General features: G+C 47.9%; 10 protein-coding genes across 10 annotated transcripts; 7 read left to right on the top strand and 3 right to left on the bottom strand.

Annotated features, from left to right (window-relative positions):
• Positions 1-479: 479 nt before the first annotated feature.
• On the top strand, positions 480-1,457 carry FTJAE_1159 (C6 finger domain protein; the record flags this gene model as incomplete). The annotated part of the gene is made up of 1 exon (XM_037344547.1): positions 480-1,457. The coding sequence occupies one exon, from the start codon at positions 480-482 to the stop codon at positions 1,455-1,457; it is 978 nt and encodes a 325-aa protein (XP_037211844.1).
• A 1,326-nt stretch (positions 1,458-2,783) lies between these two features.
• On the bottom strand, positions 2,784-3,554 carry FTJAE_1158 (uncharacterized protein; the record flags this gene model as incomplete). Its single annotated transcript, XM_037344536.1, has 3 exons — positions 2,784-2,891; positions 2,952-3,148; positions 3,350-3,554. The coding sequence occupies 3 exons, from the start codon at positions 3,552-3,554 to the stop codon at positions 2,784-2,786; spliced, it is 510 nt and encodes a 169-aa protein (XP_037211843.1).
• An 860-nt stretch (positions 3,555-4,414) lies between these two features.
• FTJAE_1157 (nitrogen metabolic regulation nmr) lies at positions 4,415-5,365 on the top strand (the record flags this gene model as incomplete). The annotated part of the gene is made up of 1 exon (XM_037344525.1): positions 4,415-5,365. One exon carries the CDS (start codon positions 4,415-4,417, stop codon positions 5,363-5,365), a length of 951 nt encoding a protein of 316 aa, XP_037211842.1.
• Positions 5,366-6,529: 1,164 nt separating this feature from the next.
• FTJAE_1156 (heterokaryon incompatibility 6 OR allele) lies at positions 6,530-8,317 on the top strand (the record flags this gene model as incomplete). Its single annotated transcript, XM_037344514.1, has 1 exon — positions 6,530-8,317. One exon carries the CDS (start codon positions 6,530-6,532, stop codon positions 8,315-8,317), a length of 1,788 nt encoding a protein of 595 aa, XP_037211841.1.
• A 1,753-nt stretch (positions 8,318-10,070) lies between these two features.
• FTJAE_1155 (uncharacterized protein) lies at positions 10,071-11,618 on the bottom strand (the record flags this gene model as incomplete). The annotated part of the gene is made up of 7 exons (XM_037344503.1): positions 10,071-10,213; positions 10,267-10,353; positions 10,408-10,503; positions 10,557-10,799; positions 10,850-11,089; positions 11,143-11,241; positions 11,294-11,618. The coding sequence occupies 7 exons, from the start codon at positions 11,616-11,618 to the stop codon at positions 10,071-10,073; spliced, it is 1,233 nt and encodes a 410-aa protein (XP_037211840.1).
• A 3,338-nt stretch (positions 11,619-14,956) lies between these two features.
• Positions 14,957-16,923, top strand: FTJAE_1154 (phenol 2-monooxygenase; the record flags this gene model as incomplete). The annotated part of the gene is made up of 5 exons (XM_037344492.1): positions 14,957-15,466; positions 15,520-16,404; positions 16,453-16,618; positions 16,672-16,791; positions 16,844-16,923. The coding sequence occupies 5 exons, from the start codon at positions 14,957-14,959 to the stop codon at positions 16,921-16,923; spliced, it is 1,761 nt and encodes a 586-aa protein (XP_037211839.1).
• A 155-nt stretch (positions 16,924-17,078) lies between these two features.
• FTJAE_1153 (Superoxide-generating NADPH oxidase heavy chain subunit C) lies at positions 17,079-19,325 on the bottom strand (the record flags this gene model as incomplete). Its single annotated transcript, XM_037344481.1, has 1 exon — positions 17,079-19,325. The coding sequence occupies one exon, from the start codon at positions 19,323-19,325 to the stop codon at positions 17,079-17,081; it is 2,247 nt and encodes a 748-aa protein (XP_037211838.1).
• Positions 19,326-21,094: 1,769 nt separating this feature from the next.
• Positions 21,095-23,301, top strand: FTJAE_1152 (uncharacterized protein; the record flags this gene model as incomplete). Its single annotated transcript, XM_037344470.1, has 5 exons — positions 21,095-21,496; positions 21,544-21,637; positions 21,690-22,290; positions 22,342-22,906; positions 23,215-23,301. The coding sequence occupies 5 exons, from the start codon at positions 21,095-21,097 to the stop codon at positions 23,299-23,301; spliced, it is 1,749 nt and encodes a 582-aa protein (XP_037211837.1).
• A 1,253-nt stretch (positions 23,302-24,554) lies between these two features.
• On the top strand, positions 24,555-25,739 carry FTJAE_1151 (uncharacterized protein; the record flags this gene model as incomplete). Its single annotated transcript, XM_037344459.1, has 1 exon — positions 24,555-25,739. One exon carries the CDS (start codon positions 24,555-24,557, stop codon positions 25,737-25,739), a length of 1,185 nt encoding a protein of 394 aa, XP_037211836.1.
• Positions 25,740-27,012: 1,273 nt separating this feature from the next.
• FTJAE_1150 (uncharacterized protein) lies at positions 27,013-27,857 on the top strand (the record flags this gene model as incomplete). The annotated part of the gene is made up of 2 exons (XM_037344449.1): positions 27,013-27,214; positions 27,259-27,857. 2 exons carry the CDS (start codon positions 27,013-27,015, stop codon positions 27,855-27,857), a joined length of 801 nt encoding a protein of 266 aa, XP_037211835.1.
• Positions 27,858-27,952: the final 95 nt, after the last annotated feature.

Below are 27,952 nucleotides of genomic sequence, written 5' to 3'. Positions count from 1 at the left end.
ATTTTAGTGGCGCTAGCGGAGAGAAGTGGATCAGGCCGGGGCGGGGAATTGGGACTAGTCTCATTAATAATAGAGATAACGTATTCGTATTCGAGGTTGACAAAGCAACTCTTAACGTAACGGCATGATGGGAAATGATACTGTTATTAATCATGAGTTATCAACTCCCTCTCTCATTAGGTACTATTCCGTTCATATTGATGGTTGTAGCCTTGGAGGCAAGCCAAATATCAAAGTTTTGTCTCCAAACCCAGGTCTAAAGCACATCCATACGCAACAACAAGACCCAAGACCCAAGACCCTGCCGTAGGGGAAACCAGCAAATCATGCCCTCGCTTCTAAAGACATCCTGTAATTCTTGCATAGCAGCCAAACGGCGATGCAGCAGAGCTATCCCCAAGTGCGAGCGGTGCTCGCAACGGTCGCTGGACTGTCAATACGCATTTCCACCTTCTTGCCAGGCAAACTCAGATTGGAACATGGAAGATTCCGTCGGGCTGCCTCTGGCCGTGGGCAACTGTACCACGGATCTGTGCCTCCCTGCGCAATCAGGGTCGGTTGGTATTGCAGATGCAGATCACTTGCTGATGCAGCCGCCTGACTTTACCTTGAGTGAAGTGGTCGGTCTCAACGACTTTGATAATCTACATCTTGATCCAACATTTGAAATTCCAACTCCTCTCCAGAAGAGAGTCCTGGAGTTCTGGCCGCGCCTAGACGACACACAATCCTGGAGATTTTGTGCCCAGATGCTCTTATCCTTCACCAAACAGTTCGTTCAAACGGGCAAAAATCCTTTCATTGGCCAAACAGGCTCAATGCCATACAGTTTGGCAACCGCTTTCAGCATCTGTGCAACCTACCTGGCTCGCACAGATGCAACAAATGACATCTTCCAACGGTTAATAGTTACTGAAGTCCGCAAGCTGGCGATAGAAATTCCACACAGCTCGTTTGAGCGACAGTTAGCCACGCTACAGGCGCTTTTGCTCTATTTTACCTTGATGTTATTCGGTGGGGACGCGCATTTGCGGACTTTCTCCGAGAACCAAGAGGATGTGTTGGAACGAGCGACTGTCGTGCTACAGTGGCAATGTCTCGGTCTTGGTGGGAGTCTGGCGGATAGCGTGGCGGATGTTTCTCATGAGACTGCCCGTCGGGCGGTCGTGGTATCATACCTATTGCGTGGCATTTATCGCGTGCTGCAGTATAAGAGCTGTCATATCATACCGGACCTCTTGAGTCTACCCGTCTCGCTGCACCTGCCCCTAACCCTTGGGCCTTGCGCGAGTGGCCTGCAACTACATGATACTGGGTATGTTGTGACTTACAATGAATTTGTCCAAGAGTGGGAGTTGGGAAGACTGAGGCGAACCGATGACTTTGCGCAACTGCTACTTGTTGCATGTAAAGGCTTAACTAGAATCAACCCGACCAGCACCGGCATTACTCAATAGGCCCCAATAAATATTGCTAGTACGTTCTTATCCTGAATTAGCGTATATTATGAGCTTGGCATCAAAGACTAACGCGCAATTGCTGTTGAATGGATCCCGAGATAAGTGGTTATCGTGGCTATCGTTATAATGACGCTGAGGTTCGCATATGCGAACCTCTTATCGATACAACAGTGTCGACCAGCACCGAACGGTAAGTACTGTCTCCTAGCTCCATTGGGTGTAAACGGCTCTTTCATTCCCACAGAAAACAACCGCGATTGTTTTGAAGTCCACGTAAAGCCAATTAAGGCTATTTTATATTGAAAATCTTTCGATCCCACATCGTGGCACGAAGAAGAACGGAACAGCTTGCAAATCTATACCACATCAGCTTCCTAGGTCTCTCGTCAGCCGGAGCTACGGTCCCTCGTTAAACTCCATATCTATCCTAAGCGATGCGAGGATCACCTCATTGCGGCACGGTCGAAAGAGACTTGCAAAGTCATCTCCACATCTCTCCGCAGGCCATCGTGCCTGGCCCCATACATCTCCGCTCCGTAGCCCCAAGATCCACGAGTGGCCGCATGTATAGAGTGTATGCCTCAGATCCAATTCCCATAGGTTAACCTGACCCCGCCGGAATCCTCCTAGCTTTATCATCATCATAATACACCCTTTTTCATACATCGGCACACTACCTGTAACAGCATGACCACCAGTGCAATAAGCTAGATTCGGTCGTTTCAGCTGTAAAGTCCCGGACTTTCTGAAACATGACATCCTACACACAAACCCCACGAGACAAACGAAGTCTCCGTAGTTCTTGCCGCTCACTGTGTATCAGACCACTGAATATCTTCGATTGCAGCTAGACTTCGTACCTCTGACAAACAAAAGCACTACAAAGCTACAGCTATGTTAAAGTTTCAACTGGTTCAACAACGGGTCATTTGCCATAATAATAACACTGGTTGCAATTACACACTCATGTCCAATCATGAATGCGTATGGTGATGTCTCAATCTAGCTTCCCTTAAGGACTGATAAGGCATGTTACAAGCAGAGAATTATGGCATGTCCAATTGAAATGTCTATATCAAAGGTGCCTATTCTCCAGGGACTATAATGTCTCAAAACAGGTATTGCTGGTAATGCATTTTGCCAATCGTAACTTTCTCTCCCGCTGCTCTGCCATCTTGAGGCTTGTATATGGGGCGGATCGATGCGTAGCCAATCAATACTGAAGCAAATAGACTCACAATAGGTACTCTAAACATGCCTTATCGGTCCTTACGGGATGTTGAGGATAGCAACAAGACTGCTTAGCAAACCATGACACAAGAGTTAAGATTGCTTTGATAACTCTAGCACAAAGGCAGTAACATCGCCATGTTTGGTCAATTGGTGCAAGGCCTTCTTTACGGATTCCTTTTCGTTTTTGGATTTTAAAGTCTGTGCGCGATCAGTTACGTTGCAAGACCGCTGTGTAAGAACAGATTGAAACCAACATACCTCAAGACTACTCCAACCAATCATCCCCATAAACGCTCCATCACTTTCCTGGACGCCCCAAGCGTGAAAGGATTTAGCATGCAGCCCGATCTCTCGAGTCAAGTTCCTCCAAGAATTCTCGACACTTTTATCCTCACTTCCCAAGTTTTCCACTTTGATATACTGTGTGTAGTTGCTGGTAGTCGTGCTGCCAGAGTCTGGGAGGTTGGAGTAGAACAAATCTGGAGAGACTGGACTAAGCATGAATGGTTTCATTACCGACCGAAAAGCCGCGAATCCTTCTGAGACCCAGAACGAATTGAATGACGATATTTTGTCCCATTCTAAACTATATTAGCCCGTGCTTCGTTTAATGGACGAAATGTGCGGCGTATCACTCCGAAAAATACACAACGCACCTAAAACCAGAACAAGACCACTATGGTCGAACTTTGCGGCCTGTGAAACGTTTTGTGCTTCGATGACTTTTCCTCTATAGTAGCCTGACAAGCCCGGAACACCTGAGAATGTTGTCTTTGCGGCAGTTGGGAAAGTAGTCGCCAATTGTTTGAGCAGGGCCTGATCAGGCTTCAGCTTCGGAAAAATAACCTCTGTAATCGCCATAGCTGAAGAGGGTGACAATGTCTGAACTTCTGTACTTCTATAAGAAAAAGAGTGCTGTCTCGTCTGGTCCGGTGTTTGGGTTTTCGATTTTGGGGGGAACTGGCATCAGTTATATACCACTCCAACATACACTTCAGAGCTGACATGTATGGATTTGAAAATAATCGCGTTACTCATGCAACTCATGACGTACTCATACTACCAAAATACACCCTTATCCGGAAGCTTTGGCGACTGATTCACTGCATGTGAGTATTGGTTCGGAGGTCTATTCGCCACACGTGCTATGAAAACATATCCAAACCCTCAAAGTTGTGGACCTGACCGGTATATACGGCCCCATTTCTCTCCGCAAGGATCCACTTGTCTCCAATAACCATGCCGAAATGATGCATGATCTTACGGCCTCAGTTGTCATAATTCCCAGGTCTCGATGTCGATGACCTCTATAATTTGGCTACGATTTGTAATTCGGTAACTCCAAGCTACACTGAGACTTGAGTGAAGCTCGGAGAAAGGAGCGAGCGAGGCAAGACTTATCTCGACCTGCGTGCGGACATATGTGGATCAATATCCATATCCATTGTTTCTTCCTTATAGCACCGCAGACTCTCGTAAATGAATCAGAGTTGCATAATCGATTTGTAATTCATGATTTGTAATTTACCGCTTGATGGATGCAATAAGCTCAATCGAGGAGACTACTATGGAAAGTGCGCAAAGTATATAGATCATCCTTCAGTCAGTGATATGGTGAATTATGCTATAAAGCCAATACACTACCCGAATCAACTAGACTTCTATTCATACCTAAAAGCAACATCATTCCTAGTTCTTCTTTCACGGAAACGAACAACATCATGGTTAGACAAGTCACAGTTATCGGTGCCACAGGCATTCAGGGCGGGTCTGTCATTAGAGCTCTGATGAAAGACAATGCATTCTCCCTTACGGCTGTCACTCGCAACGGTCAAAGTGAAGCAGCCAAGAAACTCGCGTCACAGGGTGTTCGAATTGTTGAGGCCAATCTCGAAGATGTTGCTTCACTCGAGGCAGCTTTTTCTGGAACATCAGTCATTTTCGCCGCGACTAATTTCTTTGAGCCGTTCATGATATACGACACAGAACAGGCCATCGAGATTGAAACGAGACATGGATTCAACATTGCCAAAGCCGCAGCTGCGACACCAACACTAGAGCACTTCATCTGGTCGACTCTACCCAACACACACCGGATCAGTGGCGGCAAGTTCGCAGTGCCTCACTATGTAAGCAAGAACAGGATCAATGACTTTATCAAGTCGGATCCAGCGCTGCTACAAAAGACAACATTTCTCTGGGTCGCTGTCTACGCTTCCAATATGAATTACCCGTTCTATCGTCCCTTTCCTATTGCGACGGCTGGCGAGAACAAGTTCATCCAGCTCCAACCAACTCCAGCATCGGTGCAATTCCCACTTGTTGGTGACGCAACGCTGAATGTGGGCGTCTTCACGAGAGCAATCATCGACAAACCCGAAAAGACGCTTGGCGGTAAATTTGTTTATGCCATGACCGACATCATGACCGCCGGAGAGATGCTTGCCGCGTGGGCAGCAGTGCACGGTGTCGAGGCGGAGTATGTGCAGGTGGACAAAGAGACCTACTACAGCTTGTGGCCTAAATGGGGCAAAGCAATGGACAGGATGCATGAATACCTCGAGTGGGCTAAGGAGAAGAGTTTCTCGGATGAAGGAGTGATACTGACCAAGGAAGACCTGGAAATCACTGGGTTAAAGGATACGCGGGCTGCTTTTGCCGAGATGAAATAGTTGGGTCTTGGGAGGATATGGACTTGGGCTTAGGTACGGGGCACATTTGGGTTTGATATGTATCGAGGAGGCACATGCAATTTTATATATACAAAACTCCGCTTTCTAAAGGGTTTATGCAACCATGGTCATCTGTCCTTCTGCCTTGGGCACGAGAGTTCGTCAAGCCACAGGCATGCAGGTGGGGGGATCAGGCAGCAGTTTCCCCAAGCACTTCTAGTGATGCTGGATGAGAAATGCATCAATTCTTGATTATAACTTTCTTCGCCGCAGCTCCGGTCTGCATTGTCCCAACCAACTACTTTTCTCTTTCTGCGATACTGTCCCATCTGGGAAAGGATGCATGTAGATTTAGTCGGCTTCAGGCTGGCGATAATAAGCCATGATACTGTCTCCCGCTAAGACCAAAGCGACCTTTGCCCCCCACCGGAGCTGCAGCCAACAAAATTTCATTTGAGTCATTTCGCATCCAATATCACCAGAAATGCCTGAAGCAACTGCTGCCTAATCCCCTTACCTGCGGTAGTATCAATTCAGCCATGCATCTTGCCGCCTAAGGCATACGCTTCGCGGTTCTTCCAGGCAATCAAACGAGACGAACCGTATCGTAGAGAGAGGCCTGGGAGGCCTGAGTGGAGTTGAAAAAAGCCACCGCGGGGGTCACTGTCACAAGGTACCTTGTGCAGCCAGAGAGCAAGAATGGCTCAGATTTCAGCAGTGCATCCGCGCTTACTATCTCACCTTTCAGCGTCCTATAATAAGCTTTAGCCAACTGCAGATCAACAGAAATTGCTCACAGCGTGCGCGCAATGAGAATATTCAGTGAAAAAATTCATTGCCTTGTCGTGGAGAGGTTTTAGTGGAAAACAGTTATTTTAATGTCGCTCCCGGCTAACATCTCGAAACGCTTCGTCTACGAGCCTCTCAACTTCCCTGGTCAAAGCATCAGAGTCGTCACGCTTTATCAAGGCTCGTTTTCGGACCCGATTCGCATCTCTTTGGCCGAAATACAGCTAGTTGTAAGTGATTTTCCTTTGCTGCTGCTCAAACCACCAATGCGCTAATCCAGTCCAGCCCATCTATTTTCAGCGGAACCATGGATTATTTCAATATGAAGCTCTGTCATATGTCTGGGGCTCAGAACATAATCCCAAGGATGCCATAATGCCTGACAGAAGTTCCATCTCCATCACAAACAACCTTGACATCACTCTTCGGCACCTCAGATATACAGCAGAGGATCGACAGCTCTGGGTTGATTCTCTTTGTATCAATCAAAAGGATGAGGAGGAAAAGAGCTCCCAGATCCCTCTCATGGGCAGCATTTATCGACTTGCGAATCGCGTTCTGGCCTGGTTGTGCCCAGAGGAGAACGAGAGCCGTCATGCCCTCGAGACCATAGCTCACGTTGGCCGCCAAGTCGAAATTAATTGGAGCACGACGAGCATAAGACCAGTACATGGCACTTCCGAACTAGGTTGGGCGGAGCTCGCCATGACAGCACCGTTCAATGACCAGGAACTGCACAGCATATGTTCTCTCTTTGAGCGGCCATGGTTTGAGCGCATCTGGGTTCGTCAAGAAATTATCCTTTCCACTGTAGCCCTAGTGAAATGCGGCAGCACGGAGGTTGATTGGAATCTATTCAGGAAAGGGGCATACGTCATGTTTCGCCAGCCTAGTGACATTTGGCATATTCGGGAACGCAACATCGCATTCGTTCAATCTCTACGGCTGCTTGAGTCACTTTGCAGGACGCGGCCGGGTTTTCTTGGTTATCGTGACCTCAGAACGGACATTCGCGGCACCAAATGCAAAGATCCGCGGGACATGATTTACGGAGTATCCAGTTTGCTATGCAGGCCCGATCAAGGTCTAGGCATTCAAGCAGATTATTCCAAATCTGTTTCTGAAGTCTACATGGACGTAGTCCAAAAGATTATCATCCAGCGTCGTTCATTGAAAATTCTTGACACCTGCGAACTTTGCTCCAAAGTCTTGGATATACCCAGTTGGGTTCCAGACTGGTCGAGTTCTTTGAAACAACTAAACATGCCCTGGGGAACGTGGAGCGCTTGCGGGTGGATATCGGCAAAGGTCAATTTTCCACAGGACACGTTTCTTGGGAAAAGAGTACTCCGTGTTGCCGGCATCCGGGCATCAAGGATAGCCAACGTTCGCTGTGCACAGACTGGCAACTACGATACAGAGGTTTCTCACAATCGGATGATCAAATTAATAAGGCACTTCAAGCCATCAGGGGACCTTGATGCTCCTTACAAGAGTGGGGGAACAATTATTGAGGCTTACGCTCGCGTTTTCGTTGGCTTGGCATTTGCCCACGATTTTGACCCGCCTGACAGATATTGGCCTGAGTTTGATCGAACCGTACAAGATGTTCGCACTATATGGATGACCGATGGAGATTATGATGATCTGAGAAAGGTGTCCATGCATCCATCTGAAGCATTTTTCAGGACATTCACTTTGAATATCGTGGGACGCTGTATTTTTTCAACTGTCGACGGGCTCATTGGACTTGCGCCACTGGGTACTATCTCAAATGACCTTGTTTGTGTAATATTTGGTGGCAGGCACCCAGTCATCCTACGAGAATATGCCACAAGCTCCGCATCAGACGCAATGTACCAGGTTGTGGGCGTCTGTTACGTGCCGGGCCTGATGATGGGCGAGATTATCCACGGATCCTTCCCCAGCTTTTGCAGGCCGATAAATATGTTTGGTCACTCTCTTAGCACTCCTGCCATTGAAAATACACATGTTGCGTTGTTGGACACTCGAAGAAACGAGTTGAAGACTGATCCGTCTACGATTCTGATGGAAATGGGAATTCGTTGCGAAAGGTATCAAAGACATCCACATATATTAGAAGTCACACAAGAGGCACTTCAGGAAGCCAATATTGCCATAGAAGACTTCAACCTATTTTAGGGACTTAGAAGCAATTACTGAGATTAGGTGGATTTCCAACCCATCCCACTCGAAATGGAATACTTTATACCTGTACCAGAATACCGGCTTCTTGCCTGCCACAGTTACAAACTTATAGTAACGCAGCAACATATCAAGACGCATCTTTGAAATGCTCCCTATCATCTGAGCAATTCTCAGATTAAAACTACACCATTTATTCGTGAGTTGATCAAATGGAATGCTATACGGAATGAGCCTTAGTACTTTAGTACAGGCACGGCTCTGAGTAATGGTCTCAAGAGGTAATAATCTAGGTTCCTAACTATAAAATAAGTATAATAAATTAAAAAGTTCCATATTAAGTAATAAGATAAGTATATAAATCTAAGCGTTATTTATAATTATGTCTAGTAATATCTAAGTGTCAGAAGCTGGCGGCGAGAAGGGGCTCCTTGTTCAGCCCCACCTCAGCCCATAACAGACCCAGGTCTAGGATCCTCAGCCCTCGCTAAGCGACATCTCAGCCTAAAGCGGCAGGAACTCAGTTCTAGGAATGGAACCGGATTTCAGTGTGCTTGAGAGTCGTCTCCTAGTTATGTGGTTTTCAGAGCTGATGATGATTGAGCTCATGGACGCAAATGAGACTGAAGTAGCTGCCTTGAGAAGTAAAAAAACATCTGACTCTGAGACAAGGTGCCAAGAACAGAAGTTATTAAATTTCCACTAAACTCAATCTGTCTTTTTTATTCTACGTAGAAGTATCTGAGTTCTCTTCCTGACCCTCGCCCCTCAACAGATAATAGAGTCAAGCCGCCCACTGAAGCTTTTCATAGTCAGATTATTGGCCAAACACTTCTCGTCCACAACGCATGCGTTATATATTTTCCCTCCCTTCGCACCTGAGTTAGCGCTGCCTGCCTCACGCACCCAAATCCAACTCTCCGTGATCAGTGCCCGAGTTTATTAGTAATCCATGAACAGTTTCGCTTGTGGAGTATAACGTTCCTTAACCGTACCAATACTATTAATCATTTTCCATGTTGGCCGAGTACGGATACTCACAGGATGGCAATCTTTCTCTGCGAAGGTCTGAAGGCGGAGCAAGTGGAAAACCCGCACTATGAATCACTGTTACATCCCAATTTTTTCACTTAACACTATACCTATGCTATCGTGAGACAAATCGCCAGTGTCATTGATTGATACTCAAAGCTTATGACCTCTCAGCGAGACATATAAGCCAGCACACTGAAAGATTCCTTCGGCCTTGCCAAACATGCAGCAGGGGTATCGTAAAATGAAAAGTTGACTACAGTGCGCAGTGACCTGTTCGTGGCCGATGCAATCGGTCTGTAGAGCCAGGAAAACAGTTTTGACTATTATTGCAATGTTTGGGCAAAATACTTCACGGATGTTGAAGCATGACAGAAACGTCTTGGTCATCTTTATGGGCTGAGTTGGCGTGACCTTGATTACGGCAGGGTTACATACTTTTGCCGGGATCTCGACCATAATCGTTCAAAGAATGAACTTAGTTAACAACACACCCTTGTTTAGAAGAAGATCACCAGGCTTGTGCCAAACACGTATAAATAGTAAAAATTAAACCCTCGCATACAAACAGTACGGCGTACAGGTCATTGATATCAACTGTGCCTTTCTCCCTAAACCGTTCAACCACCCTCGCATACTAACAGTACGGCGTACAGATCATTGAAACCAGCTTCTCCTTTGCCAGCCCGTATTCTGTCTTTACCGTAACTATTACAAGTTACAGTTGGTTTTCAGGGCATGCTTTGCTGGATTCCTCCCATTTACGAATCATGGCTTCTTTTCTGCGGGCATGATCTTCTTCACATTCCTCCATCAAGCGCAACCCTTCCTCCTCGGTACAAAGCGATTCCAAATTGCGCTCTGTCCACAATTAGCAGAGTGTTAGCTTGAAGAAAGTCGATTGGGAAACTTACCGCGTTTCGGAGAGTCAGTATAGAACTCCTCATCAGACATATTGAAAATCTTGTCCTCTTCAACTCGCCACTTCTTGAACGACTCCTCTTGCTCTTCCTTAGTCAGAGGGGGCCCCATACCAGGTCAGAGGGGAAGTCCACCTCCATCTCCATAGTAGGAGGCATAGGGGTGAAGTTCGTCGTCACTGTCCCCTTCCAGCAACTTCGCGGCTTCTTCTTCTGTCCAGTAGTGATCCTCTGATATGAGTCAGTATCATATTACTTTGAAGAGTCAAGAGTAGCAAACTTACTGTATTCCGAATGCTGAGCATCAAGCTCCTCCTCGGTCTTGTTCCAGACAATCTCGAAAGGCTCCATTGACTTCTTCCAGGACTCCTGGTATTCTTCCTCAGTCATCGGCGGTCCCATACCAGGTCGTAGGGGAAGTCCACTGCCATCTCCATAGTAGGAGGCATAGCGAGGCTTGTTTGGATCCTCTCGCTCCAGCCACTCTTCGGCTTCTCCTTCAGCGAGGTGGTGATCCTTTATGGCCTCTGGAGGCAGTCAGTAAAGTATTTCAAAGTATCAAGATTCCGAAACTTACTGTTTTCTGGCAGCCCTTCCACTAAACCTTCCTCGGTCTTGGGGGGTTCCTTGCTGGGTTGAGGCGAAAGGTCACCATCATCCCCATTGAGGCAAGCATAGTATTCATCGATCAGCATGCTCAGGGTGTGATCATTCACGATCCACCCTGCTTCTTCTTCATTCCAGCTAGTCTTTTCGATCCACGAATCATCTTCGTAGCGGGAATCATCTTCCTTGCCGTTGTTTTCGTTGAATTCATCTGTAGGTGGTTAGGACGAATGATTTACATGATCCTTGCAGGGATATACTTACGGGGATCTGAAGATCGGACATCAGATACGTCCTCTTTCTCTTCCTGCGGCATCCCATCTGCTTCTTTGTTGATCCTATACCATTCCTTAGGGGGGCCCACTATAGCTAATTAGCAACAACAGTTTCAAGATTCTCTACGAGTTGAACTTACTATACCAAGGAAAGTGGGCATCGAATTCTTCGGGAGACATGCGACCATAGATCCAATCGCGTAGAAGCAACTTCTTTTCCCACAACTCCTCGTCGTGTCCCTCGGAGTTTCCCTCTTCGTCGGTCCAATGCTTATTTGGTGGAAGCAGTTTTCCATTGCTATCGCGATCGCGAAAAGTGAAACGTCGTCCGTTTACTATCTTAACTCCGACCTGAACGGCCTCAGTTCCAAGAGTCTTGGTTACTTCGTCCGTCATGTCAGGCTTCTCGACAGACTCCTTAGAGAGCATTTTCCCCGCTTGGTTGAAGGGCTTCTCGGCAGCCATGGCTGTCGTCTCACTGGCCTTGGGGCTCATCGCCTCTTGCTTCGGAAGACTGTCGGGGAGTGAGTTAGCACAACATGTAACTAATATTGGAGGCTGTCGTGGTCGTATGCCTGATAGTGATGAGAGCCTATGCCTCAGCAGAAGGCGCCGGCTCAATCTGAACAAGATACAGAGTAAGACGACAGATGAGGCAGGAAGGGGAGTCGACACGTGAGTGTGAGAGGGCAGTAGAGATGGGAAGCCTTGGGGGCGGGAGAAGACAACGAGAAATCTGACACAATATACCTCGGGGCTCAAGTGCAAGGACTATTTGAGACGGCGCCGACGGCGCAAAGTTGATTGATGTGCTTGGCAGGATCAGTTCGTCGTGCCCGCAACTCTAGGATGGAAGGTCTGCACAGTGAAAGGGGGTGCTGATCAAGGAATTTTGTTGATAGAGGAAGAGAGTTAAAAGAGGAAGAGAGTGGAAAGAAGAAAAGGTTGTATGGGTGGAAGATTGTCGGGTGAAGTGTGTTGGAGTGGAGGAAGAGGTTGAGTGGAGGAAAGTTTTGAGGGAGAAACGCGAAATTTATATGGACAACGGGACTGTACGTGCGCTGCTGCTGTGACTCCACCATCCGTCTGACAGTGTTTCAAGCCTCGTAGTACACAAGGTGGCTTACCGTAACCTACCACGGCCAGGTAGCATATCTCCTAATGCACTACGTAAGACGGTGTTGCCCGTGGTACTACCGATGCGCAACGATAGTAGGGCTTGGAGAAGACTACTCATCCCGTGATATGCATCGATTTCAAGTGGGAGGTAGCAAGCACGAGGAACTAGAGTAACACGATAGCTCTTCCCCCTTGATACAAGCTTCCCCCAAAGTTTTCACGATATATGCGGAGTTAAGTATCTTAGGAAGTTGACGAAAGGTGGTTCAACAAGGAGCATGCATGGAGTGCCAACAATTGTGGTTGAAGAATCCGTGGTTTACAGAAGGGTTACCCCAACCTCAATGCACAGGCCATAGATCCGAGGAACAATGCTCAAAGTGTTGCAAATTGCCCCGGGACTATAGCGTGCCTGGTGGTCTTGTGCTTCCCGAGATGACATTCGTATCCTACAATATTGGTCTGGTCTGATTGTCCATGACTCCAACGAGAGTTTGAACGGTCGAAGATTCATGAGAACACACGGGAATGGTTTGGGGGTATAAACCATAAGAAGGTTCCCAACAGTCAGATTTTAATAGAGGATCCAAACTATTTCCAGCTACTGCTTCTGATTGTGACTCACTTCGGCCTCCAAAGCCCACTGCATCTCGCCCTCTTCCAGCTTATTTCTTGAAACTGGCAGCATCGAGGTACCTGCCAGGCATCGGAGTTGCCTTCAGCAGTTGCCTGGATGCAGCGTGAGATCCATTGAACAGTTGCGCCACCCACCCTGATTATGTCCACAATGTGAAATGCATGCCCTGAACGTAGACACACACCGAGGACCAATGATGCATTGTGGCTGAACTATCCTAGTGGTCGCAGTACCGTGCCGTCGATGCTTGAGCTTGTCAATGGCAGTGATCTGGGCTGCCCAGTGGTAGACTGGTAGTCACAGTTGTAGACCTTCCTGGTTCGCGGACGGACGCAGTGGCAGCAGCCCAGGCTGCAAGAGGGACCACTTGAGATGAATTACACAGGTGGCGATGGAAATGCTGAAATACGCTAATAGGTCTGGTTGCCAAAGCGACGGGCGTGGCCCAGTGGGATACCGGGCAGCCTTGAGGAAGTATCTTCCAATGGAACAGCTCGGTGTTGCAAAGGGGTACCACTGAGCGTGAAGGCTTCCGGAGGTTCATACTCACGGCGTAGCTTCCATAGAGCTGCTTGGAGCTCGGGTGGGACTTCGTAGCGACGGGAAGGGTAAACAGGGTTGCGTACGCACAGAGCTCCTGGGGGAGCCTATTCTGAGCAGGAGCTGCATACTGGTAAGGAGTTCCTCCATTTCTCCATCCCGGCCTCCTATCTTCAACTACTTAACCTTACTACGAACAGCAAGTGAAGTTTTTCTCCAGCCAGAGATTGAACTCGACTTGCTAAACAAATTAATTGTTCATTCGTGAACCCAGACACGTCCATGGAACAATACAGAACACGCAAACTCTTGCCGCTCGGGAAAGGCAACTAGTCAATGTTCCACTGTTCCAATCACAACATCAGAATGGTCAAACAAGCCTCGACTTATAGCACACTTTATGGACATCAAGTCCTCCTTTCTTCGTCAACACTCTCATTGTCTGGATCGGCTCCGACGCGGACTCTTGTACGTTCTCTTCATGTCAATTCCTACTCCATGGCCAAATCACTAACTTCTATCAAGAGCCTACGACTTGTTCGCTCGACCATCAGGACTACGGCTACTGCTTCCGAGCCCCGGCCGACCGAGAGTTTTACAGTTACGGCCGCGCAGCACACTCCGCTAGATTATGTTGCTGTCAAGCTTTTTGAGAACTTCTTGCTTGCAGACTCCGCACTATATTCCAATGATTAAGCCTACCAAATCAAATTATCGCAACGGCTCGGGACACAAGTTGGCGGGATGACTTAGACGCAAAAGAGAGACATGTAAGCACCGTCGGCAGCCTCTTTAACGCGTCACGGTTCTCCAAATCTACGGCTTTGCAGACGGCGACGCCCAGTAGGTCATGTTTCTTTCTCGCATCCGGGGAGGAGGGACGACACTCGTGGAGAGGGTGTGCCCTTGGGAGAAGGGGACCTCGACAAGGTCTTGCAGTATTCTTTACATCTCTCGCTGATATTATCGTCTGTCATTATGACGCTAGACTTGACAAATTTCATCTCGTGTCTGACTTTTCAAGGCCGACCTGAGCATCGCAACATCAACCAGTATCGATCGTCTGTGCCGAAAGAATCTAATGCATCTTCCCTGTTTGCAGCACGATAGCTATTTGTAACGTAAACCAAATCTCGGCCAATAGTAACTAAAAAAAGCAATGCCGAAGTCTACAATGTTCCAAATATCAATTGCTAGTCCCGCGGTGAGCATCAACATTGCAGTTCGTTGGTGACAGTATCACACCCGTTTTCTCGCTGCCGTTTGGTTACTCCATACCCACCTGGCAAAATATGGGTGGTGGCCGCAGCTAAGATCCGAGCTTATTTCCCCTCCTCCGCTGGTTCCGTGGAACTCGGATGCCGACAAGATCTGCCGTAGAAATCCAACGGAAGCTCCACTTTCTTGAACCTACACCAACTGCCGTCTACCAATATGCCAGTATACGCCATGAAGATATAATGAATGTACGAGACCATGGAATAATAGCACAAATCATCAATCAACAATGGAGTCCGAAAAAGTCCAAGTCATCATCTGCGGCGGCGGTTCCGCCGGCCTCACAGCAGCAATTTGGCTCGCCCGCTTCAACATCGACTTCAAGATCCTTGAACGTCGCCCAGGCCCTCTTGAGATCGGCCAAGCAGACGGTGTTCAGTGTCGCACTGTCGAGATCTTTGAGAACTTGGGTATTTCTGAACGTCTTTTGGAAGAGGCGTATCATGTCATGGAGGTTGCCTTTTGGTCACCTGACGATAACGAAGGGCTTATGCGAAAAGATCTTGCTTATGATACAGAAGAGGGACTGAGCCACCAACCGCACCTTATCCTTAACCAGGCGAGGATAAATGATTTGATGCTACAGGAGATTATCAGGCTGAGGGATAATGGGACGAGTGGGGTCTTGTACAATTCTCAGGTTGAGAGTGTGAGGATTGTTGATGATGAGGAGTACCCGGTTGAGGTCATCACCATGCGCAATGGAGAACCTTACAGGTACCGTGCAAAATACGCCATTGTAAGTTCTCACCCTCGACTTACCCATTTACTCCGCTAACAGACTGCGATCAGGGCTGCGACGGCGCTCACAGCACTGTCCGCAAATCTCTCGGCTTCAAAATGATCGGCGACTCAAGCGACTCGGTCTGGGGCGTCATGGACATCTACCCCATCACCAACTTCCCCGACATCCGCAAAAAAGCCATGCTCCAGAGCAAAAACGACGGAAACCTCATGATCATTCCTCGCGAGGGCGACGAACTCGCACGCTTCTACATCGAACTTCCTGGAACCTCGGCTCGTGATGTCACAGAGCAGGACCTCATCAACAAGGTCAAGCGAATCTTTCATCCTTTCACTATCGATATCGCGAAAACAGTCTGGTGGTCTGCTTATGTCATTGGCCAGCGCCTCGCAGACCACTTCACGAAGGATCATCGTATCTTTTTGACTGGTGATGCGTGTCACACTCACTCGCCCAAAGCTGGGCAGGGTATGAACGTCAGTCTGCAGGATGGCTTCAACATCGGATGGAAGATGGCACATGTCCTCACCGGCCGAGCACCTCCCTCAGTGCTAGAGACATATGTTCTCGAGAGGCAACAGACAGCTCAACAACTCATCGAGTTCGATCGCTCATTCAGCAAGCTATTCTCATCCGAACACCGAAAGGCCAATGGTATCACCGCAAAGGACTTTCACGACAAGTTTGTGGAAACAGGACGATATACAGCTGGTATGGCTACCAAGTACAAGCCTTCGGTTTTGACATCTTTGGATGAAAGCGATAACAGTATTGCATCGGGATTGACGGTTGGGATGAGGTTTCCAAGCGCGCCTGTAGTGAGACTTTCCGATACAAAGCCAATGCAACTGAACAAGAACCTTGCTGCAGATGGGCGGTGGCATGTTCTGACCTTTTGCTCGGGAGATTTCGCTAGAAAGGGATTGCATGATGTAAGTCTTCCAACTTCACGGTGCCTTCAACAGCTAACCTCTCTTCAGGTCGCCACAGAGCTTAGTAGCCTCAACAGGATGTTCACCCCTGCTGGAGAGTCTGCAGATAAAGTATTCAGCCATACTCTTCTCATCAAGGCGGAGCGAAAGACCATCGAGATCGATCAACTACCGGAAGTCTTCTTCCCCCATACAGGTCCATACAATCTGCGAAGTAAGAGAACCGTCCAACTTCAACGTGCGATACACTAACAAGACCTCCGACAGATGTCCACCGGGTTTTTGTCGACGATACAAATCCATACATGTTGGGTTGTGGACAAGCCTTTTCGAAATATGGCATCGATGCGGAACAAGGCGCCATTGTCGTTGTTCGGCCGGACTTATGTGAGTCTTCGATGTTCCAACTCTTAGCTTTACGATACTAATACAGTTCCAGATACTGCACGTGTCCTTGGCCTGTCTCAAGTCGACAGCCTGTTCACGTTCTTCAAAGGTTGTTTGAACAGCATTGAATAAGTAGTCGAGGTGTAAGATATCACGAAACTTACATGTTATTCTTCGCATTTTGTTTGCCCTGGGGCGGTCTATTGCATCCTGAATTCAAAGCCATCATGTATTCATCAATAAAAGTCCGTCCTATTCGTGTACTCATGTATATTACAAGATTCCATCTATCCAAACACCTCGATCATGAAGTGGTACTCCAACTTACTACCATCCTGCCAGCCTCTCAACGTAAGCTCCCGACACTTATCCGCCAAAATCTCTCCAACAACGGGCGCACCACAGTAAAACACCCCGACCTTGAGTTCCTCGTCCTCCTGATAGTTCTCATCTTCCTTATCCCTTCTGTTCTTCCTTTTGCTGGCCCTGAACTTGAGCATCTCCTCATAATGCTCATCCAGGATCTGGTCGAAGTCAGGCCTTCCGAAATGCGTCGGGTTGAGAAGACCGGTGAGAGGAGAAGCTGGGTGCTCATCTGTGCGATGCATCTCCAGTAGCCAGCGGTATACGTGGGTGGTGAGCTTCTTGTGTTTGGCGGTGACGTGGGTGTTGATGCGGATGTCGAGATGAGGGTGGACTTCGTGCTCGCGATGCCAGTCTTGACTCATTGATACGTCATTCAGAAGATCGGAGAGCCAGAGGAGGTAGTTTCGTTCTCGTACCATCCAGTGAAAGTCAACGCGTCGATAGTCATCTGCAAAAGTGGCGGCGCGGTCGGTTTGGGGCTGCTTCTCTTTGTTGATGAGGTCGGGGCCAACACTTCCTTTCCGAGTTGGAGATTCAGGGACGTTATCACTGTTTCCAGCATCGGTGCTAGTGATTGAGGGTGTAACGTTGCGCTCTGGAGAAATAGCAGTGACATCAGAGTCATGGCGAGGATGGTCAACTTCGTGGTTCGGACCACCGTGATCGAGATCATCGTTGTACTGCAAATCAGCCAGGATTCCGGAGAATGGGGTTACTCCGATACCAGCGCCAATGATGATTGAGTGGTTGAAGTCGTAGAATCGTTGGGCAGGTGCACCAAACGGCCCATTGATGCCGACCTCGATCTCAGACTCTCCAGACTCGCCACCGAGTTCACGAAGCTTCGCAGTCCAGTTTCCGTCCGTCTTGATGTGCAGCATCATCTTGTTGCCGCGACAGAAAGAGACGGTGAACGGGTGCCACTGGAAGAAGCTGATCTTGGGAACTTGAAGGAAGATGTACTGGCCAGCCTTGTACTTCCAGAGTCGCTCGCTGGGGATGACGGCGGTGATCTCGACGGTTTCTTTGTCGAGAACCTTCATGGTGGCTTTGATGCGATGAAACCCAAGGCAGACACGGACGGCGCGCTCAATGAGAACGAGGAGGGTTGGGAAGGCGAGAAAGTATCCGAACATGGGCCACTGAAGCAATGCCGCTGTACCGTGGGCCATCATGAGACCGATAATGGGAAACATGAGTAGATGACCGAGCTGGAAGATCTCGTAGTTCCATTTTCGGACTTGAGGAATGCTGAGTAGTGAGAGAATGTAGAAAAGGCCGAGGGCAGTGATTCCCGTGAAACCTGGTAGCGAGCGCACGTAGTCAATGTACGGGCGGGGTACCATGTCTGGACCAAGAGCTTCCGCGACAGCGTCTTCATTCTTGGGATCGCTACCGTGCACAAAGGATCCTGTCAAGTGGCCAATGGCATGCAGCGTCGCCAGCAGAATCGCAACACAAGAAATTCGGATATGGAACTCCTGCGACAAGTCCCAGTTGAAGAAGCGCGAGATGTGATATGACCTGCGCAGCCATGTGGAAAAGTATCGCGACATACTGAGAATCAGGAAGAAGAACGTCGGATACAGCGCACCAGCACAAGTTTTGGCCATGACGACACCCCAACCGAATGCTTCCCGGTATCCAGGCGTAGTCTGGTACTTGACCAGTTGCCAGATGCCAAACGCGCACTGCATACCAACAACGACCCCTAGAAACACAATCTCCGGCCCATGCACACCCCAGTACGAACGAATTCGTCTCCAGCCCGGCAACCGCCTAATGTAGCTCTTGTCCTCATCCTCCTCTTTCTTCGCTTGCTTCAACGAGGGGATCTTCCACTCCTTGACCATCTTGGCAAACTCATCCCTCGGGATCTTTTCCGCGTCGGAGCCCATCATGCTGCGCAGGAACTGATGGCGCGCACGGTCGTCTTCGGTATGGTCCCGCTGTATGACGTGGTGGGCGCTCGGTTTGGGGATTAGCTCGGCGTGCTCTTGGTCGAGCTTACGCTCGACTTCGTTGTAGTTTATGAAGCCATCATTGTTGTGGTCGAGATCATCAAGAAATTCAGAGATTTCTTCGTCTGTTAGGTATTGAATGTTGTTGGAAGTGCGGATTGGATGGTCTGCTACAATGGATTTTCGGTGAGGGTTGGACTCTGCCATTGCAGGGGCTGAGGAGAGATGGTTTGATCAAAAGAGATCTGAGCAAAGGAACAAGAACAACTTCACTTCGTTTTAGAAGGGGATTGCAAGAAATTTAGAGAGTGAACAGCAAAACACCAAGAACAGAGTACGTCAGTGTCGAGCCACGCCAAGTCCCAAGCGTTGAACAACTCAACCCTAAAGGCAACTCTAATTTCACGGCGAGCTCCCGTTTCACATGCGGGTTTTCGCATGACTACGCAGCCAAGGCCTCGAATGCCCTGATTTCCGTCCCGTGGATGACGGCGCCCAGAAACGAGGCTTAATTGCACGCAACCAACTTGGCCAATTGGAGTTTTGGTGATTCCGCCCAGTTTCTTGGTTAAGCTTCTGGGCGACTTGGCGATCTTGGCTTTGTTTTGGCTTATCGTAGGGACGTGATTGGGTAAGAAAGGGCTTCGCTTATCGGGAGCAGAGAGGTAATTACATCAGGCTTGAACATTGAGATTCAGGAAGGAACCCGTTGTACAACGGCTTTGTTCAGAGAAACTGCTTGACTGTACAATACTTAACAGATGGTTCTTGTCAAAGCCAGTAACAAAGACTTTTTCAAGGCTCTCTGGCCTTCCTCTAACCTGGACGGCACTGACGTAAAGGTAAACTATGGGGCCTCTCACTGCTCTGCCAAATGAGAACCCAGGGATGACACCATGCATTCGGTCTCGGGTAGGTCGTCGTCACAAAGCACAGTAAGCAAACTTCATGAGATGGTTAAGTGAAGCAACCTTCTACTAGGCCTGGCCATGCTGGAAAGATTGTTGATATATACATTCGGACAGTCTACAAGTAACAATAGGATGTGATTTCTGTTTGGCTTGCGTTACTTGAAACAAAACAACCTGGATCCGGGTTTTCGGTTCCTTTTCACTTCTCGGACCGCAAGATGAAATAGAAAAAGACGATTCGATCTCAACATTAAGGCGGCGGGCCAGACCGGTGCATTCATCCTCAAGACTGTTAAAAGTATGCAGCAAAGTCGCTATTCTAAAACTACATATAGATCTACCCTCTACTTTATGTCTCGTCGCATCAAAAAGATACGGTTCTCGTTGAGCAGAAGACTTATCGTAAGACTTGAAAAGAGGATGCCAAAACAAACTGAGCAAAGTGTTCATTTAACTCATGCTAAATTACTCTAGCATATTTATCACTTAGGGTCAAGATCTCAAATGTTTTTCTCCATTTTCTCTATCGTGTGCCACATTCCCAATCAAACGACTCCCGGGCGCGGAAATACCGGCGGTGAAATAGTGCTACGACATAGTTATGCAAATTGTGCTAGCGCTTGCATAAAACACGGCGATCACAATCATTGTGGGAACAACTGCTGGAAACACGAGTCGGAATTACATAGTAGCGGGGCTAATGAAGTCATGGAGAAGGCTAATTTCTCGTATTGAAGATTGAGATCTCCAGTTTTCAAGGCCAAAACAGATGAGGATGCACTTGTGATTTGACAATTGAAGATCCGTACCCCGGCTGTTTCATGCAACGTTTAGTTCCAGGGTTCTTTGTTTTTACTCCTTTTGGATTATGAAACCGATGATTTCTTTTCTTCCATTTGACTACCTTTCAGCCTTTGATTCTGAAGGTGTTCACTTCTCTGAGGCATTGGCTTGTCTTTTTAATGTCGCTCTTTTGAAACACTGCCTCTCCTTCGACCCTGTCCTTCGACCCGTTCTTTTTGATGCGGTAGTTTTACCGCCAAGTCTAACACTAATTCCCCCATAATGTTTGATAACCAAAACATGGCCTCACCTTGGCCATTGAAGGATGAATTTATAAGTAATGGCGACCGCGACCGCGATAAAGCACCCTGGCATCGACTTGAGAATCTCCCGACGCCATTTGCGGAGCAATATGCCAGACTCAGTCAGCCTTGGCTTCCCGGCTTCTGGATTCGGTTCCCCTATCGCGGCCTTGGCATGTGGCTCTTCGCGTTGTTAGGGACTATTGCGGCTGTTATGATCCTTGTTTATAGTGACGGAGTGCCTGTTTCTCATTGGGATGAGCGAATACAGCCTACAGTATGGCTGGCGTTGACGTCTGCGTTGTCAGGAGCATTTCTTGCTTGTGCTTTTACTGAAGGAGCGGCTATTTCATATTGGAGAGCGGCTGGCAAGCCAGTAACTGTAAGTCAACTTACACTACCAGCAAGTTCATCACTGATGTAAGCCAGCTGCAACAATTACAAGCTGTTTATGGATCCTCAACTGGCATCATACAAGCGGCCTTGAACTTGTTTACTTGGAAGTCGAAAACACTAGGTCTGGGTACGATTAAAATATGACTCTGTGATGATGGTTCGGGTACTAACTGTGATAGCATCCATTCTCATGACATTATCTGTCCTACGAGGTCCCCTGATGCAGCGCGCATCATCAACGACGAATCACTACCAGGCTCAACAAGGAGCCGTGGACTTTCACATCGCCAGAGAGCTTCCCGACAACTATGCGTGCATAATGACTGGCCGCACTCATTCCACTTCGCTACTCACCAAGAACTTCAGCGACGTCGCCCAAAACTACAGTCGTCGATCTGACATGGCTGTTTTCAATACTTCCTGCACCAACTGCACCACTGCAGTGCAAGGTTTTGGCTTCGATGTCAATTGCACCGACTCGACAAGGGACTTCAATCTCACAATTGGAACGGATAGAGCAAGCATGCTGGGAGCTATGAACGGAACTTATTTCTTCCAAGTGAATGTTACGGAGTACAGTGACTGGGGCGTCAACGACCTGGCCAATGGCTCATTCTTGCGGTACACGACGCTCTATAAGGATACGGATAAGTGCAATGGAAAGATCAAAGTCCAGACGTGCGACCTTCACGGCGGAATTGCCAAGTTCCCGGTACGAATGGATGGGAAGACAGTCGAGCTTCAGGGAACGTGGAAGGACGACAAGTTTATTGAAAGGAAGTATGTACTACGTCTACCATGCTACTTAGCTGTTTACTAACGAGAGAGAAGATACATGTTGCCCGCAGATTTGGTCATGCCCGGGTCAGGAAATATTCTGGGAGGCTTCAGCATGATTGCAAAATCGCTTTACGAGTCTCAAGCTTTCATGCGCTTTACAGGCGCTACTGGCTATGATGTCAGCTCGACCGGTTTACCGGCAACCCAATATCTCACCATGAATGACACAACCCCGGGATGTGCAGATCGATGGGACAATCCAATGGAAGACATCATCGAACTCACCCGCGACATTGGCTTCCGAGCAAGTCTCCAGTACGCCAAATACAACACGACAGACAAGCAAAAAGTCGAGTACGACAGTGGCACGACGACGCTGGTATACGTGACGAATTACGAAAAGATGTGGATAGCGATTGCAGTTTCGCTGGTGGGCATTTTCGCTGTCCTGCCTACTTTCTGGGGCTGGTGGGAGCTCGGTCGAGATGTCAGTCTTAACCCACTTGAGATTGCGAATGCGTTTGGAACTGTTGGGCAAGAATCGCATATTATGAGAAATGTTGATCCGAATCAGAACGTTGGAGGAATTGTGAACGCGGTTAATGATATCGGGCCTGTAAGATACGGTGCATGGGAGATGAGCGATGGTGTTGTCAGACTTGGGTTTGCGGGGGCTGGCTTAGTGAGAAATCCGTCCAAAGGGGAGAGATTTAATTATTAGTTTTAGCATAGATTTCGTCCTGATGTCTCCAATACTATGATCATCCTGTCAATTTGTCTCGATCCATCTGAAGGTTGTTCAGATGAAAAATATCGTGTCTTCATCTATCATCGGTGTTCGCAGGCTGAGGCTTATTCGTATTGAAAAGAAAATATGTTCAACGGTTCAGCATACCCTTCTGAATCTCTAACATCACCTTATAGCCCCATTTGAACACTCGGAGAGAGAGCTTGGTGGAAGAACTTATGCAACTGCTGGAAACTCGACGCCTTGACCAGATGGGGATGTGAAGGTCACTCAGGATCGAGAAGGGTGCTTCGAAGACGCTTACAGATGGTGGCATCTCGAACTCGTGTCTTTCTGATCAATTGCCAAAGACTGATTCGTTCGGGCTTGGCATCAAAGGGGATTTCATGCCATAGTGACTCTTGAATTATGCATTTCGTGGTCAGTACAGCCGATGCCATCTAGAGAAACCAACAGGGGACGTCTCGCAAAGATTACCATGGGGATAACCGGCTATCAAGAACTCTTGATAGATCCTTTCGCTTCTTATTTATTTGATTATAAGTTGAAAAGGTGGCATGATTACTTCGCCATCCAAGAAGCCACCTTCACTCACTGTATATTGAAGTAGCTGCTTGCTGGAGCATTTGTTTCATGGTATGATCTGGATGTGGATGGGTTCGTGTGGAGGCTGAAGTATGATCTCAATAGGATATAAGAAGCATCTACATTGGTTGAGTTGAAGGTATAGTCCGTTATCTTAAGAGGACTTTAGGATATCTTATGATAACTTAGGATAACTTAGAGCATTTTAGGATATTTGAGAATATATTTTATTGAACTTAGAGACTTTCCATACAAACAGTGTATGGCCTTACTGGAATCCCGTAGGTCAATCATCCCCGGCCGTTTTCTAGGTTACTCATTCTCAGACTCTGTTCGCGGTTAGGTTTAAGCTTGTGACGCGAACAATGCGTATGGCGCCGTGATCCATACTCCATTACTCCCAGTTCTACGTGACCCAACTAAACAAGAGGTTCCACTGTCAGTTATAGGTAAACGGCTTCTGTCATTCACCGGCGGTGGTCCCGCTTTTCGTGATGCCGGGAAGAGTTGCGCTAACATTGTAACGCATTAGGAGAATGCAGTTCTGACGCTGGAAACTCGTTTGCATACACTAGCCCAAGACTGCCAGTGTCAAAACATCACGCACATCACGCGCCAGTTCCTCTTACTGCTCCTATCTTCCCCACCCTTCACCGGCTTCCATCTCTTCAAACTTTCCTCTCTTCACCAACCTTAATCTACCCTTCTCATAAATCTTCATCTACCCTTCTTATGAACCTTCATCTATCCTGCTTACGAACCTTCATCTATCCTGCTTACGAACCTTCATCTGCCCTTCGTCAAACTTTAATTTAACCTTGATCCCCCCCCACACAAGCCCGTCACTACTCTGCGACGCCCCAACACAAAACCTTTAGCCTTCAAACTTTGCGCAAAAGTCTTGCTTTTTCGAGCATAAGCATCGCCAGCCATGGCTCTGGTACCCTACACCAAGAAGCAGCTTTCTGACTGCATTCTCATGAACCTCAGTAAGCCAACTGACAAGTTTACCTTGTTCAGCAAGCTCCCTGTTGAAATGCGCCTTAAGATCTGGGAGGACGCCCTTTCGCACTATCGACACATCAAGGTCATCGTGTCCGATGAGAACAAATGGGAGTTCTCAGTTTGGAACTGTCACTATGAACGGGTAGACTTCCAGGTCGACGATGTCGAAGGTCAGCCGTACACCGTCTTTGTCAAGAAGAACACGGCATACCATCCACTCTTACACACAACATCGGAGTCGCGTGACGTCGCTAAGAAGTTCTATCGTGTGCAGCTCCCCTGCCGACGACTTGGACCTGATGGAGGCAGCCTGGGCACCTTGTTCCTTTGCCCGGAGTTGGACACTATCCATCTTGAAACGCGGACCTTGTCACTGAAGCATTTCGAAAAGTTTGCCCAAACTATTTTTGCCGCCGACAAGCTCAACGTTGGCCTCGTCAACTTGGCATTCAACTGCGAACTCCGCCACGGCGAGGGCGAATTTGCCATCTCTGACAACGAGCGTCTTCTTTTTATCGAGGCAATTCGTCGACTGGAGGTCCTCACATTTGTTGGGCTCGCACCCAACAAGTGTACTCAGCTTTTGTTGTACGGAAGTGACCTGCGTGTCATCAACGATTCACCTCACCTCATGGACAAACTAGTCCAATCCGATGAATACGATAAAGGTTACTTCAAATATAAGTCGGGTTTATACGACAACGAATTGACAGCTGTTCACATCGGAAATGAGGATCCTCGTAATGGCTACTATTCCTTCTGCAACCTGATGCAGCTGCTCGACAACCCCGAAGGTGTCTACACGGCCAAGGAGCAATTCATGCTCACCCATAACTATGAGCCCTATTACGTTTGCATCAATGGAAATCGATATCAGCGTAGAGGCGACCTCGCCTGTACACGGCGGGAGTATCGACAATACAGCCAGGAGCCCCCGGCCATCGGATTTTGGCTTTTCCCGCTCAGTGCCATCGGACCGTTTTATCTTGACGACATCTACCCCGGGTTTGGGCTTCCTTTGGACCCCGAGGAGGACACTGAGGTGCAAGACCGAGTCGTCGACCTCAGTGACTGCAACCCGAAGTTTTGTTTTTTCCATCCTGCCTACTAGGCGGCGCCAAAAAGTCCTGAGGAGCAAGAAGACATCGGTGATCGATCAGACCTGGATGCGGGGCATCAGAATAAAGTCATCATAAGGTATTCTAAACTTATCCTAAATTTTTACAAAGCTTATGCTAACTTACCTAAGTCTTTTTGTTATTTAGGATGATTTTCGAGTTCAGACGTGAAGACTTGTCAAAGATCAAGGACGAGGCCTTACCTTAATTTACTACTCGACGGGGAGGGAATACGCGAAGTTAAAAGAGATAATTACTGTCAGCGTTGAAGTGGAGTGAGTAAGCCGAGATAAGGAGGCGCGGAGGTGAGGCCGTCATTGTACCACTGATAAACTCAATTCCATCGCCACTTTCTGATTGCCCCGAACCTTCTTTCCAAGCTTGTTGCCAAATGGCACTGATATACGCGTTGACATGAGTCTTTGTGTAATGTTGTTAACAAAATACTGGCCTTGATAGTGCGGAGGCTGCCATGGTAAAGATCTAGACCTTATTAGCTAAGTTTTTACACCACGCGCCTCTCTCGAGATTATGTTTAGATCATTAGTGAACTCGGGATCAATCTATAGAGCTAACTTCAGTAAGTTGAAGTATACAAGTCGTCTCAACCCCGGTCAGCAGTACAAAAGATTCAAATCATTGACTGAATGTGCATACTACGTTCGAGAAGCTTAACTTCACCGAAATTCATTCAGTATCTCATTGTACCTCAGAAAAATGCGAGACACTAGGCGTGTGAGGCGTGTTGTGTAAGCCATCGGCTGTGTGTGTAAGGCGCGTGAGTGAGCCATCAGCCGCGGGGTCTAATCAACTCAAACCAAAACTCTTACCAAATCAGTTCGGGCAGTGGACAGTCTATGACCTCAAAATAAAAATCTTGAAAGACTGACGCCGCGTTTTTATATTTAAAAAGCTTCTGGCATCCCCAAGCTAATCTCAGTTTTTAGAACGCAATATGCATATTCGTTTAAAAAAAAAAGACTGATGTTGCAGGTGAGAGTAAGTGTCACTCGAACGAGCACCAGAGCCATACCACTTGTTTGCTCTAATTGAAGCGTTCCCGCAAACCCTTCGCGGTCTTTTCTTACAAAATGGTCAAATAGCTTCTGTCCAGCATGCCATGGACCCCGATGGCGAAGAAGTGACCAGATCTAAAGCTATAAATTACGCCATCTTTCCCTTCTTCGATTTCCCTTTCCAAACCACTTTCCTCTTTCATCAATCTCACATATGATCTCTTAGATACTCTCTCATATACTCTCGACCATGCATCCTCTCAGGTTGTTCGTCGCCGCGTTGGCGCCTGCGAATCTCATCAATGGTCTGGCCACCGGAGGCAACCATGGGCTAGACTACGGCTCCGCCCCGAACCGCACTATCGTGTCACATGTTCACGTGAAGCGCGATGCTCCACTGACCGCTCGAGACATCGAAGAAGCTGATCAACACGGTGTCGATCTCAACAAAAGTAAGTCACACCTAGACAGCATGCACTTTTACTGATCTTAATAGTGTACAAACACTCCATCCTAAAGCGCTTTGATGGTAGTGACTACACTGTCTGGGTTCACAACTCATTTGACCCCAATGTCAAGGACCATGAGAAGAGAGCAAAGGACACCGCTGCGTTGGGGAAGCGCTGGCAGAGGGACGGAACCACTAAGCACAGGATGCCCAACAGGTTTCGGTTGGCTAACCGAACGGATACTTGCGACAAGTCAGACTGGGTAAGGCCAACTGACAAGCACTCGGCATTCTCCAACGGAGCTGATGCCATTGTTGAGTGGACTTACCACAACAAGGGTGCCTGGAGACTTGCACCCGAGGACGCCTTCTACAGCACCGATCTCCTGATAAGCGGTACCAACACGGGTTCTAACATGAGATTTTCAGTCCGAAAGGAAGCGGGACGTGTTGTGATCCTCGGGACTAATGATCTCCGCGACGTCACAAATGGAGCTATTCATCGATTCACGAGGAAGATCAAAGGTGTGTTGCGTCTGGCTGGCAAAGGAAAGATGAAGTGCTGGGATGAGAGCGAAGGGAAAAACATGCTTTGGTGGGAGTTTGACCGAAGTGATCGGGACATCGGGCCTGAAAGTGCAACATAGCACCAAGGACCAACATACCAGCCAGAGCCAGAACTCGCTCTAAAGACAGTATACTATAGGATAACTGAAGCCTCTTTTTTATGTCTATTGATGTG

Source organism: Fusarium tjaetaba (genome assembly GCF_013396195.1).
Source record: "Fusarium tjaetaba strain NRRL 66243 chromosome Unknown NRRL66243_c0000023, whole genome shotgun sequence".
In the NCBI taxonomy this organism is placed as follows: Eukaryota; Fungi; Ascomycota; class Sordariomycetes; order Hypocreales; family Nectriaceae; genus Fusarium; species Fusarium tjaetaba.
The sequence above is the reverse complement of the archived record's forward strand: the minus strand, read 5'-3'. Positions and strand labels throughout refer to the sequence as shown.